Genomic DNA, 20,464 nt, shown 5'->3' on the forward strand with positions numbered 1-20,464 from the left:
CTCCTATGCAATAGACAGAAAAAAGAGTTGCAACTCCCAGCATGCCCCAGCCAGGAGTTTAGGACATTTTTCTGCTTGAACATGCATAGGATTACACCCCCTATACACAAAGACTAACCCTCTGGTGGTAGCACCGATGTCACCCCAGCCTTAGCAGACTTAATTTTTCACTGTACTTCAAGGGGCGGGGAGAAATCTGCCCTTTACCAATGTCTTCGTCATGATGCATGTATTGTGTATGTGGAAGGAAAACAGTATTGTCGTTTCTCCCATTGACAGCTGGCCAAACTTCATTCTAGCCCACACAGGCTTGTGTTGATGGTAATGTGCCTCGGTGCATCCGAGAAACAATGGTGCCTTTTAACATGTTTGTGGACCGTATGTAATATCTTCTCTAGTACAATGCCATGCTGGCTATATATTAAATACAAGGTATTCTATAAGTATTGATCACTCTGTATGAACGTAATAAAGCAGAATCTGTCTTGCAGAAATGGAGTGGCGTGATTAACAGCTGCCCTGCATTGTTGTTCAGTCGTTCAGTCGTGTCCGACTCTTCGTGACCCCATGGACCATAGCACGCCAGGCCTTCCTGTCCTGCGCTCTCTCCCGGAGCGTGCTCAAGTTCATATTCATTGCATCCGTACACCACACAAGTCCATTAGGGTACAAAATCAAACAAACTGCTGCTGTTGTTGTTCAGTCGTGTCAGACTCTTCGTGACCCCATGGACCATAGCATGCCAGGCCTTCCTGTCCTGTGCTCTCTCCCGGAGTGTGCTCAAGTCCATATTCATTGCATCGGTGATGCTATCTAGCCATCTCATCCTCTGCCGTCCCCTTCTCCTTTTGCCTTCAGTCTTTCCCAGCATCAGGGTCTTTTCCAGAGAGTTTTCTCTTCACATTAGGTGGCCAAAATATTTGAGCTTCAGCTTCAGTATCTGTCCTTCCAAGGAGCAGTCAGGGTTGATTTCCTTTAGGATGGACTGATTTGACCTCCTTGCAGTCCAGGGGACTCGTAAGAGTCTTCTCCAGCACCACAGTTCGAAAGCATCAAGTCTTCTGTGCTCAGCCTTCCTTATAGTCCAGCTCTCACAGCCATATGTTACTACTGGGAAAACCATCGCTTTGATTAGACGGACCTTTGTCGGCAAGGTGATGTCTCTGCTTCTTACTATGCTGTCTAGGTGTGCTATAGCTTTCCTCCCAAGGAGCAAGCGTCTTTTAATTTCATGGCTATAGTCACCGTCTGCGGTGGTCTTGGAGCCCAAGAAAATAAAATCTGTCACTGCTGCCATTTCTTCCCCTTCTATATGCCAGGAAGTGATGGGGCCAGATGCCATGATCTTCGTTTTTTGAACGTTGAGTTTCAACCCAGCTTTTGCACTCTCCACTTTCACCCTCAACAAGAGGCTGTTTAGATCCTCTTCGCTTTCTGCCATTAGGGTGGTATCATCTGCGTATCTGAGGTTGTTGATAATTCTCCCAGCAATCTTAATTCCGACCTGTGATTCATCCAACCTGGCATTTCTCATGATGTACTCTGCATATAAGTTAAATAAGGAGGGTGACAATATGCAGCCTTGTCGTACTCCTTTCCCAATTTTGAACCAATCGGTTGTTCCATGTCCAGTTCTTACTGTTGCTTCTTGACCCTCATACAGGTTTCTCAGGAGACAGGTAAGGTGGTCTGGTATTCCCATCACTTTAAGAATTTGCCACAGTTTGTTGTGATCCACACAATCAAAGGCTTTAGCGTAGTCAAGGAAGCAGAAACAGAGGCTTTTCTGGAATTCTCTTGCTTTCTCCATGATCCAGCGAATGTTGGTGATTTGATCTCTAGTTCCTCTGCCTCTTCGAAACCCAGCTTGTACTTCCGGCAGTTCTCGGTTCACATACTGCTGAAGCCTAGCTTGTAGGATTTTGAGCATCACCTTGCTGGCATGTGAAATGAGCGCAATTGTGCGGTAGTTTGAACACTCTTTGGCATTGCCCTTCTTTGGAATTGAATGTAAACTGACCTTTTCCAGTCTTGTGGTCACTGCTGAGTGTTCCAAGTGTGTTGGCATATTGAGTGCAGCTCTTTAACAGCATCATCTTTTAGGATTTTAAATAGCTCAGCTGGAATACTGTCATCTCCACTAGCTTTGTTGTTAGTAATGCTTCCTAAGGCCCATTTGACTTCACTCTCGAGGATGTCTGGCTCAAGTTCAGTGACCGCACTATCATGGCTATCAGGGACATTCAGATCTTTCCTGTATAGTTCTTCTGTGTATTCTTTCCACCTCTTCTTAATCTCATCTGCTTCTGTTAGGTCCCTGCCTTCTTTGTCCTTTAGTTAAAACTACGGGATTTCGTACCGCAAGACGTGGCGATGGCCGCTAATTTGGATGGCTTTAAAAGGGGATTAGACAAATTCATGGAGCAGAAGGCTATCACTGGCTACTGGTCCTGATGGCTCTATATTACCTCCAGGATCCGAGGCAATATGCCTATGCACACCAGTTGCTGGGGAACATGGGCGGGAGGGTGCTAGTGCACCCATGACCTACCTCTGGATTTCCCATTGCCAACTGTGGGAACAGAGTGCCAGACTAGATGATCCTTTGGTCTGATCCAGCACAGCTCCAATGTTCTTAGCACTAAGAAGGTTTGCTTATGAACAAACCAGAAATGTACAAGCACAGTCAAGACAGCAACAAGAGCTTTATTATACCAGCATGGCCTTCTCAAGTGGGTCTGCCCCATATTACTAGATCACAGGAACATTGATCTGGGAATAAGGAACAGCTTTGCAGAGACTGCTTTTTTCCCCCAGCCAAAATCTTCAACTGTGTTCCAACTGACAAAGACCACCTTAGACACTGCCAAAGGGGCAGCTCAATAGATCTTGATCCTTCCTATTCCACCCACCATTCCTTCTGCAAAATAGGCCCTCCTTTGGACTGTACCTAGGGTGATGAGAGGAGGAAGCAGAGCTAATAGACCAGCCCTGCTGAAAGATCTCTCCCATGAAGGCTCCTTGTCTCAGCAGTCTCCTCCAGCAAGATGTACAGAGGGGAAGCAGGACCATGGTTCCGCCAGCATTGCTGAGATTTTCCATCCCTCCTCATCCTATTTTCCTTGCGTGTCATCCCTTTTTTTGGACTGTAAGCCTGTAGGCGAGGAGAGTCTTTTACTGATTTCATGTATGTTGCTTCAGGAGCCTTGTTGACTGAGGAGCAGGATTAAGAAAAATACTTTTAAGGACATATGAGACCCTGGCCATAATTGTGAGCATTGCCATCTGCCAGAGGTTATGTGTATGAAAGGGGGACAGATACAGCTGCTGTCCAGAGGAAGCTGTTTTGCACCATATCAGACCGTATCAGGCTCAGTATTGCCTACTGGACATAACAGTATAGCCTGGACCTTCTGCATACAAACCCCTGCTCCTTAAGTGGGCAAGAAAGGGAACCCACAGACCTTCAAAATTAGATTGCAACTCCCATTATTCCTCACCATTAGCTATGCTGGCTAGGGCTGGTGGGAGCTGCAGTCCATCACCACCTGGAGGACCACACCTTCCCCACTCCTGCCACCATCTCAGTAGTAAAAAGGGTCTCAATTCTACTGTGATATTCCAAATAACCAAGGTTAGATCAGGATCTGCCACATCACCGATCAGCCCATTCAGCAGGGCCTCCTGACTCTGTGTAGGATTTTCTGGGGGCTGTGGCAGGACGGGGGGTGGGGGAAGCCCACTTCCATCAGTGCAGTTGACTCAGCATCAATCTGGATCCAACCCTCCCATCCACCCCCATTTGTACTGCAGGTAAAAATGTCCATTTCTATGAAACGCTGCTTGTGAACTTGTCTTTACTTAGAAAAGCCACACACATTTATTTAAGACGCAGCAGCTAAGGAGGATGCAAAAAGTCACCAGGTGAAACAGGGATCCCATCTTATCTTTTTTGGGGGGAAAGTTAAGGCCTCAAAAAGGCTGAATTCCTTTAATGCCAAGATGAGATGGGCGCAGCCTCCTTGGACATTTCCAAGCCAACTTCTCATGATCTCAAATGAATTCCTGCTTTGGCCAAAGTTCCCACAGGTACCAGCACAATAGCAGCTGTCCACCCTATGGCTCTAGAACTCAAAGTTCCCGAACTGAGATGAACGATTGTTCGGTTTGGGCTGCGGTTTGTAGCCAATCCGGTCGTGGATCACCTGCTCCCGGCTCTTGTGGTCGGTGTTCAGCCCCAGGGCTCCCTCACCATCACCGGCTCCCACCACGTCCACATCCTCACGTTGCTTCTTGCGATTCTGCAAAAGCAAACAGGTTACAGGGCCAGAGTCCAGAATCAGCATGACTGGGCCCTTCCCAAGAGCCCACACCCCAGCAGGGGCCCGCTGACAAGAGCCCCCTGGAGTTTATTTTTTATTTATTAATTACATTTTTATACCGCCCAATAGCTGAAGCTCCCCGCAGTTCCCAACAAAATGATAAAATACTAAACAATACAATCCAGATAAAATACAATATAAAAGTTTAAAACTACAATATTAAAATAATCAACAGAAGCTAGTAGCGAGATATTGCTCCCCTTTCTTTGCAACCTGCTTGTTCTCTTGCCTCTTGCTCTGGCCCAGACAACGGAGGTGGTGAGGAGGAGGAGCAGAAGATGCCACGGCTGACTTGTTCACCGGCTGCCCACCTGCCAAGCAAGCAAGTGGGAGCAATGATGGGAAAGAGGATAAGGAGCAAGAGCAGGTGGTGACAATGGCGGTGAGAAGGGAGACTCACTAAGGGAGGCGACTCATGGAGGATGTCTTGCCCAGCACAGTGAGCAACACCTAAGGGCTCTCCTGCACAACCACATCTATACCTTTGACATAACCCTCCCTCAGGTCCATCTGCCTCCGCTTTGGGACAGCTGTCCTCTCTATCCCACAAGCTCCAGCCCCTAAATTAACCGGTAAAAGAGACACCTAAAGGGAACCAATTAATGCCTAATTGGTTCCCTTTACCCAACCAGAAGTACCCAGGAAATATGAACACTATTGTAGCAAAGAAAGATGAGCAAAACATGGGATTTTATCATTAAAAAACAAAGTTTATTTGATACAAGAGATGCTATATCTTATTAATCACTCAGTTCTCAGACTTACCCTGCCAGCTCAATCCCTTCTAATTCCTATTCCCACTACCCCACTTCTGTGTTTTTTTGTTTTGTTTTTTGAGGTTACTGTTCTTAAGTGTCGCAATCTTAGCTCATGGAGTAAATTCATTGCTGGCAGCCACAGCCTTGCCACCAGGACAGACTGGAGTCATTTACTCATGGATGCCAAACGCTAACATCAAGGCAGCCTCATATATAATTTGGTTTTTGAGATCAGCTGTCATGGTTCCACAAACAAAGCCTCCCCGCACCCAATTCTTACAGTCTTAGAACTGCTAAGTCTACTGGCGAAGAACCTCAGACCCAATCAGGCCCAGCGATGGCCATGCCTTCTTACCCCCAGCTACCAATCATTTGGTGGTTTCCCAGCTTTAGGGCACAACCCTATGCATGTTTAGACAGAAAAAAGGCCTACTGCTCCCAGCATTCCCCAGCCAGCCATGCACCTGGAGGGCACCAGATTGGGGAATGCTGGTTTAAACGAGGGGTGGGGGAACTTCTGGTCCTCCAGATGATGTTGGGCTCCACCTCCCATCATCCCTGACCGTTGGTCCTGCAGGCTGAGGCTGATGGCAGTTGTAATCCCACACATTTGGAGGGCACCCGGTTAGGGAAGGGCCATTTCCCTATGAAGAGAAGCAGTTAAAAAAAAAACATAATAAATGAGTAGTGCATGGACAGAGTGCCTCTAAGCCTCAGCCGCCAGCTGTCCTACTGCCATCCAGCCATGAGCAGAGTGCCTCTAAGCATGTGCAGAGTGCAGTTGCTTTTTTCTTAAAAGCATCTTGGAAAGCAGGGCAAGAGGTATCTCAGAGGCCAGCTGTCCCCCCGCCATCCAGCCATGTGCAGAGTGCAGTTGCTTTTTTTCTTAAAAGCATCTTGGAAAGCAGGGCAAGAGGTATCTCAGAGGCCAGCTGTCCCCCCGCCATCCAGCCATGAGCAGAGTGCCTCTAGGCATGTGCAGAGTGCAGTTGCTTTTTTTCTTAAAAGCACCCTAGAAGGCAGGGCAACGGGCTTCTCCGTGGGCAGCTGTCCCCCAGCCATCCAGCCACAGGCAGTGCCTCTAAGCATGTACAGAGTGCAGTTTGCGTTTCGTTATTTTTTAAAACATCCTGGAAAGCTGGGCAACGGGCGCCCCCTCGGCAGGCAGGCAGGCAGCAGCGTACCTCGAGCTCCTTGCGGGCGCCGTCGAACTCCTCGATGTCGTCCAGCTTGAGCTCCAAGCGCGTCGGCTTCCGCCGCAGCATCTCCGAGCCGCCCGGGCCCAAGCCCTCAACAGCGCATGCGCCGCAGCTCCGCCGCAGCCCCCTCCTCTTGTTCTCCGGCGAGACTCGGCTCCCGGCACGCCCCGCGGCGGCACCCGCCACCCGGAAGCGCTCGCGGGCTGCGCGGCCATAGAGTCTCGAGTCTCCCAGAGTGGCCCGAGCGGAATTGGCTGGGCCGCTCCGCCGGGAGCCAGTGCCCCGGAAGTGCTTGCGAGGCGCCCGTTGAGGGGCTGCTTTTCTCCGGGCTGAGGAGGAGAAGGGTCGCGGGAGCGCCATGGCTTCGTCGCGGGGCCCTGCGGTGAGGCCGGGGGTGGGAGGCTGGGCCAGGCCTGGCTGCTCGGGCTCAAGCTGAGCTCGGGGGTCTAGATACGGAGGGGGCGTGGAAGATCTGGACCAGCCTTCCCCACCTGGCGCCCGCGAGACGTGTTGGGCCACAACTCCCATCATCCCCAGGCAGCATGGCCAGGATGGGAGTTGCAGCCCAGCGCTACTTATTTAATTGCTGGATTTTTACCCCACTTTCTACCCAGAAAAATGGCATTCAAGGCGAATTACAATCGTAGATAGATGAAACCGTGATTCGGGGTGCGATCCTGGGGATGTTCACACAGAAAACATGTAAACAATTGGAGTTGCAGGATTTTGCTTTCTATTTAAACATCCATCGGATTGTGCCCTAAGTTTGTTAGCCCTGTATCAGTCATTTTCTTTTATCTCTGCTGAACTTGCCCATGTTTTATTTCTGTTTCTGTGCATTTGTTTTCTTATTGTTTCGGGGCGCAATCCTATGCATGTTTAGGCAGGAAAGAAAAACTACAACTCCCAGCATGCCCCAGCCAGCCATTGTTGGTTGGGGCATGGTGGGACTTGTTTTTCTGTCTAAACATGCATAGAATTGTACCCTAAAATACGGAATTGTGCAAGCTCAAGAGGATTTATTTTTCATCAGACTTGACAAACAGTTTTGTTTTGCTCTAACCTATCAGGAATGTAGAAGCAATTGTAGAGCATAGAATGCAGGTGGGGTGCAGGGAGAAGAGAGATGTTAGTTTGTGCTTCCCAACTGAAGTATTACACATGGCTGTATGAAGGGGCCCCGTAAGACCATTAAGGGTGCCACCCTATGCATGTTTAGGCAGAAAAAGCCCTACAATTCCCAGCGTGCTCTGGGCAGTCATGCTGGCTGGGGCATGCTGGGAGTTGCAGGACTTCTTTCTGTCTAAATATGCATAGGATTGCACCCTAAATCCAAGTTCTGAAATAACCTAGATGCACCACTATCCCATCCTGTATGTTTAATCTGAACTGGGGCCCTACCGAAAATCCACTGCCCCCCACTACTGCTCATCTCCCTCCCATGCCTCCCTGTGTAGACACTGCTGGTGGTGACAGTTGACTGAGGAGGACAGAATTAGGTAGGATTGGGTACAAAGAAGATTAGGGATAATTGCCCTGCTCCACTAGACCAACCTGAAAGAGCACCTTCCCTGCAGTGGTGCCCCAATTTCGGACTTCCCCACCCCTAGTAGAGGTACTACTGGTGCCCACATTGCAGTCTTTTCAGCGCCAGGTTAAAACCTTTTAGTCTTGCCAGGGATTTTCTTGGTTTGTTGGTTAGTCTGTTTTGTTGTTTTATTTGCCTCTCAAGTGTTGCATTATTTATTTATTTCATTTCTATACCGCCCTATAGCCAAAGCTCTCTGGGCGGTTCACAAAATTAAAACCAAACAACACACAATAAAACAATTTAAAATATATAGAACATTAAAACCACAATATAACATACAACCACAATAAAACCTAGCAGCAGTGCAGGAGTTTAAAATACAGATTTAAAACAGCAAAGATAAAAATTTAGAAAGCTAAAATGCTAAAATACCTGGGAAAATAAAAAGGACTTCACCTGGCGCCGAAAGGAATACAATGTAGGCGCCAGGCGAATTATATGATAATTTAGTTTTTAGTATTACTGGTTTTGGTCAAGCTCACAGATGGTATGGAGCCCCAGTATCTGCAGGGATGAAGAGCAGTTTATAAATATTCTTAAATCAAAAACATCTACATTGGAAATCAAACCTGGTGAATTACTGTTAGCATCTCTAGTTCAAAGGAAGAGGGTGGATTTTCATTCTTCTCCTCAAGTGCAAAAACTGTAGCCGAGATGAGGTCTCCCCTTTCTCCTGTGTCCTGTGCATCAGCTGAGATCAGTTGTGGGCTGGTGGGGTTCACAAATCAACTTCTGCATCTCCTCCTTGTAGGGGGCAAAGGCAAAGGCTTCAGATGAGGGAGATGCTCCTCCTGCCAAGAAGGGCCCGATTTTCTATGGAAGTCTGGAGGAGAAGGAGCGCGAGCGTCTCCTCAAGGGGGAGTCTGGGATGTTGGGCCGGGATGCCGTCAAAGCAGCTATCGAGGCTGGCAACATCAATATCACCACTGGTAAGGATTTCGCAGCAAACTGATGGAAGCAAGGGTGGGGTGGGAGGATGCTGCCTCCACTGTTGGAAAAAGGATATTGTTCGATGTTGGGTGATAGTTTGCTTGTTTACAATGCTTATAGGCCGCTCTTCAGCAAATGTTAAGAACATAAGTGTCACACTGGATCAGACCAAGGGTGCTCACTGCTTGGAGCTTACTTGGGTGAATCAAGCTGATCCTGGCCCCTTATTCTTCAGGGGTCTAATCGGGGTGAGATGCATTGACTGGGTTACTGTATCTAACTTCCTGGCTCTCTCCTGTGGTCAGGTGATGTTTTTGACCTGGAAGACCATATCAGTGAACGCCAAGCAGAGGTACTGGCAGAGTTTGAGCGCCGGAAGCGTGCCCGGCAAATCAATGTTTCCACAGATGACTCTGAGGTCAAGGCCTGCCTACGAGCCCTCGGAGAGCCCATCACACTTTTCGGAGAAGGCCCTGCGGAAAGGAGGGAGAGGTGGGAGAGAGGGAATGAATATGACTCAGCCTTGTTGTCTCTCAGTGGTCTTATAGATCATTGGCCTGACCTATAAACAAAAGCAATTTAACCGTGACATTTCTTTGCAGGCTACGTAATATTCTCTCAGTGGTTGGCACAGATGCCTTGAAGAAAACCAAGAAAGATGACGAAAAATCCAAGAAATCCAAAGAGGAGGTAAGCACATTATGAAACCCCCATCACTCAGATTTCCAGTGTCCAGGTGAAGTGTTTGGGTGCACTCCATGGCTCTTCACGCCATCTTCTGCTTGACCTCCAACATGCCAAATATATAAGCCTTTAAAAAAAATTATTTCAAAATATTTAACTGCTGCTGGTTTTACTTTTGTTTAATTTATGTTTAATGCTGCATTTTAAAATCGTCTTTTCCCATGTTTTATCTGCTTGCATGTTTGTCTCATCTTTTAAAATTATTTTAAATTATTGTTGCTGTTTTTAAAACTTTTTTTAAAAATCACGTGTTTTATCATTGGTTTTGTTCTATTTGTTTTTATTGTCTATGTTGACCTTAGAGCTTCAGCTATGGGGCAATTCATAAATGGAATTTTTAATGTATTATTTCTGTTACTTAGGGCGCAATCCTATGCATGTGTAGACAGAAAAAAACCCTACAATTCCCAGCATACCTCCAGCCAGGTATGCCGGCTGGGGCATGCTGGGAATTATAGGACTTTTTTCTGTCTAAACATGCATAGGATTGTGCCCTTAATAATTATAAGAATTCCACAAAGCATCACGTTTAAAGAAACTTATGCTGTTTTATCTCTCTTAGTATCAGCAAACTTGGTACCACGAAGGGCCAAATACCTTGAAGACTGCCAGACTGTGGATCGCCAACTACTCACTCCCCCGGTAAGTGGTGGGTGACAGGAGATGTCGGTGCCAATGTAGGTGAGGGTCTGTATATCTGTTGTCCCTACAGGTGCGGTTTGGGAGGTCAGGACTTCAAATTCCTGCCTCAAAGGCAAATTGCACCTGTCAGAAGAATTGTCACCATGAAAACTAGCAGGCCATATGTGGGCAGGCGGGAGTAGGGGAGACTTTTTGGATGTGGGAAAGACCCTACTCTGTTTGTTTTTCCTGCCGCAGGGCAGTGAAGCGATTGGATGAAGCCCGGATGCTCAAGGAGGTTCCCGAGGCCACGCGGACATCCCAGAAGCAAGAGCTTCACAAATCTCTGCGGGTAGGTCAGACTATCTCTGCCATGACTAATGTCCCTGGCAAAGGACTGCTGCAAACCCGAGACCTGGAGCTTCCAGTAAGCTCACAGGAGAAGTGGAGCACTTATGTGTGTGTCTGCCCCTCCTCTCCCCTGCCCTCTGGGTCGTAGCTCAGTGGTAGAACACACATTTTGCACGCAGTAGTTTGCAGGCTCAATCCCCAGCATGTCCACTTGGAAGGATATTCAGTAGCAGGGCTGGGAAAGACCTCTGCTGGAGACTTTATTTTATTAGGGCATAATCCTATGTATATTTAGACAGAAAAAAGTCCTACAACTCCCAGCATTCGCCAGCCAGCCATGTATAAATGGCTGGGGAATGCTGGGAGTTATAGAACCTTTTTCTGGCTAAACATGCTTAGGATTAACATAAGAAGAGCACTGCTGGATCAGAACAAGGGTCCATCTAGTCCAGCATCCTGTTCACACAGTGGCCAAGCAGCTGCCCACAGGAAACCTGCAAGCAGGGCATGAGTGCAACAGCACCCTCCCACCCATGTTCCCCAGCAACTGGTGTACACAGGCACACTTCCTCTGATTCTGGAGGTAGCATATAGCCATCAGGACTAGAAGCCATTGATAGCCTTCTCCTCCCTAAGGATAAGGTTTGCACCTTTAAAGAAGTTTTATCCCACGTCTTAGCCGGAGAAGTCTTCCCAGAGGAGCTTACAAACAATTGGTTAAAGAGGAGAGTCCCTGCCGGCAGGCTTACAATCTGAGAAGGCACAACATGCAAGAACAAGGGGTGGGAAGGGAAGAGGAGAAAGCTGAGTAGCCTTTCAGCAAGGCCGGTGGAACAGCCCCGCTTCCTCCTCTCGTCTCCCTCAGACTTGGAACGCAGCTGCCAATTAGAGCAGACAGCACTGGACTAGATGGAATATTCTATATGTTGAAAGTTCCAGGCTCCCGCACTTCCTGAGCCACTCGGGGCAGAGGTGGGGAGCAGCTTTGTTCCTTCCCTTGTTAATTTCAGATCGATCTCCTTTCAGTTAGCTGTTAATTCCTCCGGTGGCAGGCAACTCTTTTCTTCTTCTTTCAGTCTCTGAATAATTTCTGCAGCCAAATCGGGGACGACCGGCCCATCTCCTTCTGCCACTTCAGTCCCAACTCCAAGCTCCTGGCTACAGCCTGCTGGTAAGTTGTTGTTCTACCTTGTTCCCTCTCACCCTACCTATTAGTTCTCTCATCTTGGGCAGGGGAGCCACCAAGGGCTGTTCACAAGGGCCAGAAGGGATTTGCAGTGAGGTTTTTAGAAATGGCCTGAATCTGATGGTGCTGTGCTGTGTTTATCCTTTTTGACACTTTCTGTTGGATTTAAACTCAAGATCTTCTTGCTGTCCTTCAGTTGTTGTTTTAAAATGTGTTATTGTGTTTTTAGATCTTTGCATTTTGCAGGCTTTTATTCTGGCTTTTACTTTGATTTTATTATGTTTTAAGCTTTTTAAAGGTTTTATATTTGATCATGTGTTTTGGGGTTTTAACTTTTGTGCACCGCGCAGAGAGCTTTGGCTGTTGGGCGGAATAGAAATGTAGTAACTAAATTTACACACCTACACAAATTTTGTGTCTGTGTACGTGTTGATATCTAGTTACAGTTGATATTTATCTCTGATTATTACCCCACTTTGCATGTTGTTCGTTAAGCAAAAAATAATAATTATTTCTAAGAAAATAAATAAAATAAAATGCCAGGCAATCTTCCTTCCTTGCAACCTCCTTCCTTTCTGCCTATAGGAGTGGCCTCTGCAAACTATGGTCAGTGCCGGATTGCAGTCTCATCCACACTTTGCGAGGTACCATGTCTTCTCCTTCTCTTTCCCCACACTCGAAGTGGCTGGTTTTCTCTGCTTTCCTCCCGGGGACTGGAGTGGTTGGAAGGCCAGATGGTGATGGGAAGCTATGGAGCGATCCGTTCCTCCTCCACCAGCCTGCCTACTGACCTGCATGAAATTTCTGGTGACCAGAGGCAACCGGACAAGTTGTTAAATACAAAACTGTTTTTGGCACTTGGTAGCAGTAATGTTCAGCTGGCAACCCAGATCTGAGGTGAAACAGCTTCATTTCAGTTACATTCATTTCATTTTTTACATTTCCATACCGCCCAATAGCCAAAGCTCTCTGGGCAGTTTAGAAAGATTAAAACCCTTAAAAATACATTACACATAGTATAAAAACCATTTACATACAAACATAAAAAGAGACAGCACAGAAGCAGATACACATATATCTAAATAATTTTAAATGATCAACAATAAGAAAAATCCAGGACCTGATTAAAACCTCATCATGTGCTGTCCAATGCCTGAGAGTGGAGGAAGGTCTTAACCTGGTGCTGAGAAGTTAACAATGTTGGCACCAGGCAGGCCTCGCTGGGGAGACTGTTCCATAATTGGGGGGCTGCCACTGAGAAGGCCCTCTTCCTTATTGCTGCCTTCCGAGCCTCCCTTGGAGAAGGCCTATGGAGGGGGGCTTTGGGTGATGAACGTCATGTACAGATAGGTTCATGCCGGAAGAGGCGCACCGCCTTTTAACCAAATATTGGAATGTGGAGCTGTTTCCAATCAGGCAGTGATCTCTTGGAAGCAATAAAAAAAGAGCCAGGCTCAGACCAGAGGAACCAAGGCTAGAACTGCCTGGCCCTCTAACTCGCTGTCTGTCTCTTTCCTTCTCTTCCCAAGGGCACAATACCAACGTCGGGTCAGTCGTCTTCCACCCCAAGGCAACCGTCTCCCAGGACAAGAAGGATGTGAATCTGGCCTCATGCGCAGCTGATGGCTCCGTCAAGCTCTGGAGTCTCGAAAGGTACATCTGGGCCTTGACACCCCTTCTCATTGGGCATTTCCGGAAATACACTCCAATCAATGGGGGGGGGGGGGGGTTCTTGAATTAGATCCAAAGTGATGTGATCCGTAGAACTAGTGCAGGCCTGCAAAGGGATGTGCGTGACAGTAAACCATCTTTCCTTCCATCCATCCATCCTTCCTTTCATCCTTCCTTCCATTCTTCCGTCCTTCCTTCCGTTCTTCCCTCCTTTCATCTGTCTGTCCTTCCATCCGTCCGTCCTTCCTTTCTTTTTTCCTTCCTTCCTTGCATCCATCCGTCCTTCCATTCTTCTGCCCTTCCTTCCTTTCCTCCATCTGCCCTTCCTTCCTTTCCTCCATCCACCCTTTCTTCCTTTCTTTGTAACTATTTATCCAGTAGCTCTTGTTATGTTCTGTGTAACTGTTCCTTTTTTCTAAAGCAGGAGTCCTCAACCTTTTTTAGACCAGGGAGCACATTTGGAATTTTGAGGGTGTGTTGTGCGCACTCTCACAAAATGGCTGCCACAGAGGAGGGCTTGCCCATTTATAAAACAGGTCTGAGTTCCAGAACCACAACCACTCTCGTGAACCAAAATAAAGATGACCCTTCGATTTGCAGCATGCCAGCCTCCCATTTTAAACATAATTAATTTTAAAATTCCAAAGAAATACAATAAGAATCAGAAGGAGCAAGGAGCCTGGTGGATGCCAAGAGAGGCGTCTGTGGGCACATTGCCCCAAGTTTGCTTGGGATACTGCTTGCATCCCCCACGAGCTGGTGTTTCCAGTTCTCCTCTTCTGCATGCACGCTTCTTGTTTTAAATCTGGCTTTCCCTGGACAGGTCTGGCTTTCTGCACCTCTCCCCTTGCTGCGTCTCAGAGCACCCTGTGAGTGGCACCAAAAGGAGCGAAAGCCAAGTTGTTCAACAGATCACATGCCACCCGTCATGGGACATACAGCTGATTTTGTCTGTGGAAATCCAGGGAAACACAGAAAAAGATCAGGCTCCAGTTTTAATTGGGCCTTTGGGAAAAATGATTTATTTCTGTCTGACACTGTTGCTTGCAGGCGGAAGCGTCAGTGATGGCAATTCGATCCTAATCCAGCCTGTTTGTTCGGTTCTACGCCACGAGTCCCAATTTCAGCTCTCCCTCTTTTGCTGTCGGATGGCCACAAGGCAGTGGCTGCCCTCCAGCTGTAGAGTTGGGGTTCAGCTCCCCTTCACAGCTGGGCTCCGCGCTGTCTCCTTTGCTTCTAACCCTATCCTGTGAAGGTTGATGGAAACAGATTTTAGGCTTACAATGCAGCAAACCCTATAAAATTTCATCAGCTAAAACAAGTAAGGGCACAATCCTATGCATGCTTAGACAGAAAAAAGGCCTGCAATTCCCAGCATGCCCCGGCCAGCCATGCTGGCTGGGGTATGCTGTGGATTGTGGGACTTTTTTCTGCCTAAACATACATAGGATTGCGCCTTAAGCTGCTGATAGAGGGTGGGCTGGCCTTCTCACCATTTGCAAAGATTGTCCCCCATCAGACTTTACCGCGCTTGCCACGCAGCAACATTATTTCTGTCTCCTGAGGATGGCAGGCCCTCTCGGTGATCCTCAGTGGGCATCTTTGTGTCTCTTTCAGCGACGAGCCAGTGGCCGACATCGAGGGGCACACAGTGAGAGTGGCACGGGTGGCGTGGCATCCCTCTGGCAGGTTCCTGGGCACCACCTGGTAAGGGGTTTACATAACAAGCTGCCTTCCGCCGAATCATACCCTGGGTCCATCTCACCCAGTATTGTCGACACTGACTGGCAGCAAGGGCTCTCCAGGGTTACAAGCAGGATTCTTTCCTTACCCTACCTGGAGAAGCTGGGGATCGAACTGGGACACTCTTCATGCAAAGCAGGTGCTCTGCCTGCTGAGCAATGGCCCCTCCCCGGCCTTATTTCACAAAACAGGAAGTTGTAATAAAGGGCGGGGGAGGCAGGCTAGCGCAGCCAGGTTTTGTCTCCCCCTTTCCCTCCACAACGCAGGGGGGAGAAAAGGAAAGTCAAGAGTGGAAATAAAAAGCCCACTTCTGAGAAGAGGTGTTCGTTTTCCCAATGCTGACAAACTGCACAGTGGCCTGTTCCCATTCCCAGTGCTCAGTGCTTAAAGGTGCCCAAAACCCACGTTGTCGTGGGATGTCTCTGGTAATGAGAGGAGGCTGGGGACAAAGACTGCTTCTCTGTTTATTTATTCATTTATTTATTTAAAGTATTTGTAGCCTGCTCTTCAGCCAGGAAGGCTCTCATGGTGGCTTACAGATCAATAAAAGCAAGACCATCGCTGCCCTCGGGCGTACAGCGTAAAAATACATGACCCAAAAAGGCATGGGGAGGAAAGAGGAAATGTCAGCCGCCAATTAATGTTACAAGGTTCTTATAATGCCCAGATGCAATGGAGCTCTAATGCAACTGGACGTTGTTTATCTGATGATCACAACCAGCTGGAATAGAAACCACTCCAAAATGGGAGCTGCCAAAAATGGCTGGCCTCTCAACTCTCTGCAGAATGGCTCGCTTGCTGGCCACTACCCAGTGAGATTGTCTGAGCAGGGATTTGGACGGGGGTATCTCGTGTCCCAATCCTATACATCTGATTTACAGCAGGCTGCTCTTCTAAGCCCCTTAAGGTGCAGTCCTATGCATGTTAAGACAGAAAAAAGTCCTACCATCTCCCAGCATGCCTCCACCAGCCATGTTAAGACAGAAAAAAGTGCCTTTTGCCCCACTCACCACTGGAATGCGGCCCCTGGCATCTTCTCCGAATTTTGGCCCTCGGGCTGAAAGTGGTTGAGCACCTCTGATACAGACAGCCAAGGCAGCCTCCTAATCATCTGCATGTGGGGGGAAAACCTGCGGAGACCTCTGCAACTACCTCTTTGTTTTCACTTTCACTCCTCCCCACCACCACCCCACCCGCAGCTATGACCACTCGTGGCGCTTGTGGGACCTGGAGGCCCAGGAGGAGATTCTGCACCAGGAGGGGCACAGCAAAGGGGTCTACGACATCGCCTTCCACATTGACGGCTCCCTTGCCAGCACGGGGTAAATCTGCACGTGTCTTCGGGATGTATGTTCCAGAGGGTGTTCACTAGTGAGGCCCACACAGCCACAGTGCTCGCTCTTGTCAGGCCTGAAACTCCGGCAGAGGGAGACCTCGGGCTGCTTTTGCCTCTGGAAGATCCCAGCTGCATTTTTCCTTCTGGAGCCCAAAAACCAGATAGAGATTCTAATATTTGAACGATATATTCCTGAATATATGCTACAAGGTAAAAAAAACACGCACGCATTAAGGGAGCAGTCCTGTGCATGTGTAGAGAGAAATAAGTCCTTTGCCACAGGGTGACCAGCCAGATGGGCGATTAATAAATTAAATAATGATAATAAATAATAAAAGTTGGCAACCCAAATTCCTAACCAAAATTTACAGCATGTGTTTACTCAAAAGTAAGTCCCACTGTATTCAACAGGGCATAGTTAAGTGTGTTGAGGGCTGCAACCTTAATTCCAGTGCAAATTCTTGGGTCTCTTAATAGATGTAAGCCACGATCCTATGCGTCTTTAGGCAGAGAAACGTCCTACAACTCCCAGCATTCTCCAGCTGGCCAGGATGGCTGAGGAATGCTGGGGGGGTTAGGTCTTTTTTCTGTCTAAACATGCACAGGATTACAGCCTTTGGCTGTTTCTGTTGCTGGGATTAGGAGTAAAAATTAAGAGTTCCCTCTTCATCGCTTTTACTCTGCAAGTTCTAATCTAGGCATCTCCTGCTTTGCTTGCTTGCGAATGGGCTGATGGGGCCCGGCCAAAGCATCTTGCTGCCTGAGGCAAAGGATGAGACAGAGGCCCTCGTGCAGCCGCCTGGACCATCAGTTGGATCTGAAGTCCACACTGGAGACAGGACATCGTCCGCTGCACCTGTGGGCAGCAGACTACCTTTGAGGGCGCAGAGTGGGCTGTGCAGCACGAGTGCGAATTTGCACAAATTCAGGAAATTGGAAACAATCCACTTCCACCACTGAGTGGACGACGGAACGAAAGGCACCGGACAATCTGCGAAATGCAGATGGAATGGGTTTTACAAAGTCCATATATCCCTAAGTCTGAGTTGGGTGGCAGGTCACACCAGAGCCCCTGCTAATAAAACAGTCCTGGCACTGCGTCCCTGTGAGCCCTGCCTCCGTGACACCACTACCATTGGCCGTGCTGGCTCGGAATGATGGGAGCTGTAGTTCAGCACATCTGGGGGGGGCCAGGTTGAGGAAGGCCTAAAGCGAAGGTGCCTCTCGTTCACAGTGGGAGATTGGAAGGCGCGCGCGCTTGACACGTTCCCCTTTCTTTCAGCGGCCTCGACGCGTTTGGCCGCGTGTGGGACCTGCGCACAGGGCGCTGCATCATGTTTTTGGAGGGGCATCTCAAGGAGATCTATGGCATCAATTTTTCCCCCAATGGGTAAGAGCCAGTTTGCCACCCCCTGGGTGCCCTGGCCACCCCAAGCAGCACCCCCAAACTTGATTCCTGTCCTCGCCCGTTGCAGGTACCACATTGCCACTGGCAGCGGCGACAACACCTGCAAAGTCTGGGATCTCCGCCAGAGGAGGTGCATCTACACCATCCCTGCCCATCAGAACCTGGTGACAGGGGTGAAGTTTGAACGTAAGTCTCTGCGGTTGCCTGGGTCTTGCTGCGGGAGCAGAGGGCAAGAGGTTAGAAAGGCCCCAGTCCCTCCAGCAGCAAACATTCCTGCCCCATTTGAGGCAGAAGGGGCGCTGATCGCTCCTGCTGGCTGCCACGCTAATTTTCACTTGCCACCAGGGCAAGGTGTCAAGGGTCGGCATGGTGGGGCACATGCCGAGGGCCCACACCCCAGCAGGGGCCCTCTGGCAAAAGCCCCCTGGACTTGGTCCTCCTCTTCCCCATCGCAACCTGCTTGTACCCCTGCCTCTCGCTCTGGCCCAGGCAACGCAGGTGGGGAGGGGGAGAAGCAGGAGACGCCACAGCCACCTGGCTCTCTGCCTGCCCGCCAAGCAAGCACGCGGGAGCCATGGTGAAGAAGAGGAGCAGCCGGTGACAACAGGGGCAAGACTTCTTAAGCGCTTGTGCCCAAAGACACACTGGTGCAGGAGTAGGCGACTCTCATCAGCCCAGCCGGAGCGGTCAGGGATTGGGGGGTTGTACACCAAAACATCTGGAAGGCTCTAGGCAGACCGCTGGCTTGCCTCCATTCTGCTCTTCCGCATTCTAAGCGCTCCTCCAGCTCCATGCTCACAGTTCTCCCTCCCTCCCTCCAGCGAATCATGGCAACTTCCTGCTCACCGGCGCCTACGACAACACAGCCAAGGTCTGGACGCACCCGGGCTGGTCGCCCCTGAAAACCCTGGCAGGGCACGAGGGCAAAGTCATGGGCTTGGACATCTCCCTGGATGGGCAGCTGATTGCCACGTGCTCTTACGACCGGACCTTCAAGCTGTGGATGGCCGAGTAGGCAGGGCGTTGCTGCTGCTGCTGGATGGTCCCCTCTAAGCTCCCATAGCAAAGGAAGACCCCAGCCATGACAGCCTGGGCTCCGTTGGGGGCAGTGGCTGGCGGAGTCACCGTGGTTCTGGGTCAGTGCTTGAAGGTGCCGCCCTCGTCAGGACCCTTTCCTAAAGAGTCTATTTTTGTACTCCCCTTCCTTCTCCCCTGGACGGGTCTGTTCTCCACCTTGGCAGCCTGCCCGACAGCTAGAGGCTGGGCTTCCCTGGCTTGTATCGATCCCACACCGCCCTTGGGGAATACCTGGGATGCCAGGAGAGGGCTGCCCCATGGGTCACTCTCGTTGCTGGGGTCGGAGCCCCTTCTCTGTTGGACAGAGACTTTTCTCTCTCACTCTCTCTTATTTTTTAACATTAAAGCGGGGCCGCTGCTTGAATTGCAAAGCCTCCGTTGCCTGTTTAACACGTCTTCCCTGCCACTGCAAAGCAAGGCAGTGCTCATTCGGTCTCCGAGGTGGTGGAGGAATGGGGGCCCACTTGCCTGGGGGCTCCCCCCTCCCCTTGCCCACACTCTTGCCGCTGCATTCCCCGTTCTCACCACCACCCGCCCCGCTGACTTCCTGTGGCGCTTTGAAGGTGGGAGACATTCCTTGGGCAGCCCTGCACGATATGGCTCACCGTACTGGCTCTGGGCCATGGGGTTGGCGTTCCTGAGCTTTCAAGTGGGCGGGAGGGGTGCCTGGGCTCACGTCCCGGAGCTTTTCCCGGCTGGGAGAAATGGGACAATGCCCTTGGGGGGGTTGGGGCAGGCAGGCAACATTGGCCGCTCATCTGCAGGCAGCCGTGAGGGAGCAGGTCCATGGCAGGCTGCACTTCTGGTCTTCCTGCTTTGTTGCTGCCTTGCTCTGTAAGGCAATGTAAAGACTCTAAGCCAGGGTGTAGAGCTTCAGGCCCAGGGGGCCAAATCCAGCCCACCTGCATTCGACATCGAACGTGCTCGTGTTTTTGCTGCAACACAGCTGCCCCAGCGGATTCTGTAAAGAAGGGTCCCTGGCACAGCGCTCATGGGCACCATGGTGCCCACGAGCACCTCCGGTGATGCCCACAAAGCTCTTCACTCCCTGCCCCTTCCCCCCATTTTTTTAAATAAAAAACTGAAAGCCATTAGGGTGCCAGGTTCTGCTTCCAGTTCCTGAACCTGCCGCTGATCAGCTGTTCAGCAGGCAAGAAGAGAAAGCAAGGCAAAGGGGGTAGCAGGGAGTGAAAGAGCGAGGCTGGAAGTTGGAGGGAGGAGAAGCAGCAAGATAAAGGGAGTGAGTGGGAGAGAAAGGGCAAGGCTAGAGGCTAGGAAGGGAGAGAAAGAAGGTGGCTAGAGATGGGGAAGGGAGAGAACTAGTGAGGCCAGAGGCTGGGAGTTGAGAGAATGCACGCGCAAAGGGGAAAGGTCTGTGCGGATGGAAGAAGATGTGGCAGGCCAGGGAGCACCTCTTTCCCCCCTCCCAACCTTGATCCTCGCTGTTTCTCCCCCCCCCCACTTTTG

At 49.7% G+C, this 20,464-nt stretch overlaps 2 protein-coding genes across 2 annotated transcripts; one reads left to right on the forward strand and one right to left on the reverse strand.

Moving 5' to 3' along the window:
- Window positions 1–2,681: 2,681 nt before the first annotated feature.
- On the reverse strand, window positions 2,682–6,447 carry CDC26 (cell division cycle 26). Its single transcript, XM_084820894.1, has 2 exons — window positions 6,325–6,447; window positions 2,682–4,301 (listed from the first exon to the last, which is right to left on the reverse strand). The coding sequence occupies exons 1-2, from the start codon at window positions 6,403–6,405 to the stop codon at window positions 4,125–4,127; spliced, it is 258 nt and encodes an 85-aa protein (XP_084677020.1). The 5' UTR covers window positions 6,406–6,447; the 3' UTR covers window positions 2,682–4,124.
- Window positions 6,448–6,644: 197 nt separating this feature from the next.
- Window positions 6,645–19,361, forward strand: PRPF4 (pre-mRNA splicing tri-snRNP complex factor PRPF4). Its single transcript, XM_084820887.1, has 14 exons — window positions 6,645–6,721; window positions 8,682–8,859; window positions 9,166–9,352; window positions 9,463–9,550; window positions 10,167–10,246; window positions 10,484–10,577; window positions 11,653–11,747; window positions 12,348–12,406; window positions 13,292–13,415; window positions 15,051–15,140; window positions 16,376–16,498; window positions 17,795–17,902; window positions 17,988–18,106; window positions 18,742–19,361. The coding sequence occupies exons 1-14, from the start codon at window positions 6,698–6,700 to the stop codon at window positions 18,933–18,935; spliced, it is 1,563 nt and encodes a 520-aa protein (XP_084677013.1). The 5' UTR covers window positions 6,645–6,697; the 3' UTR covers window positions 18,936–19,361.
- The last annotated feature ends 1,103 nt before the right edge of the window (window positions 19,362–20,464 follow it).

Source organism: Heloderma suspectum, chromosome 14 (assembly GCF_057233095.1).
Source record: "Heloderma suspectum isolate Gila_16-S chromosome 14, 16-S_ref, whole genome shotgun sequence".
Lineage (NCBI taxonomy): Eukaryota > Metazoa > Chordata > Lepidosauria > Squamata > Helodermatidae > Heloderma > Heloderma suspectum.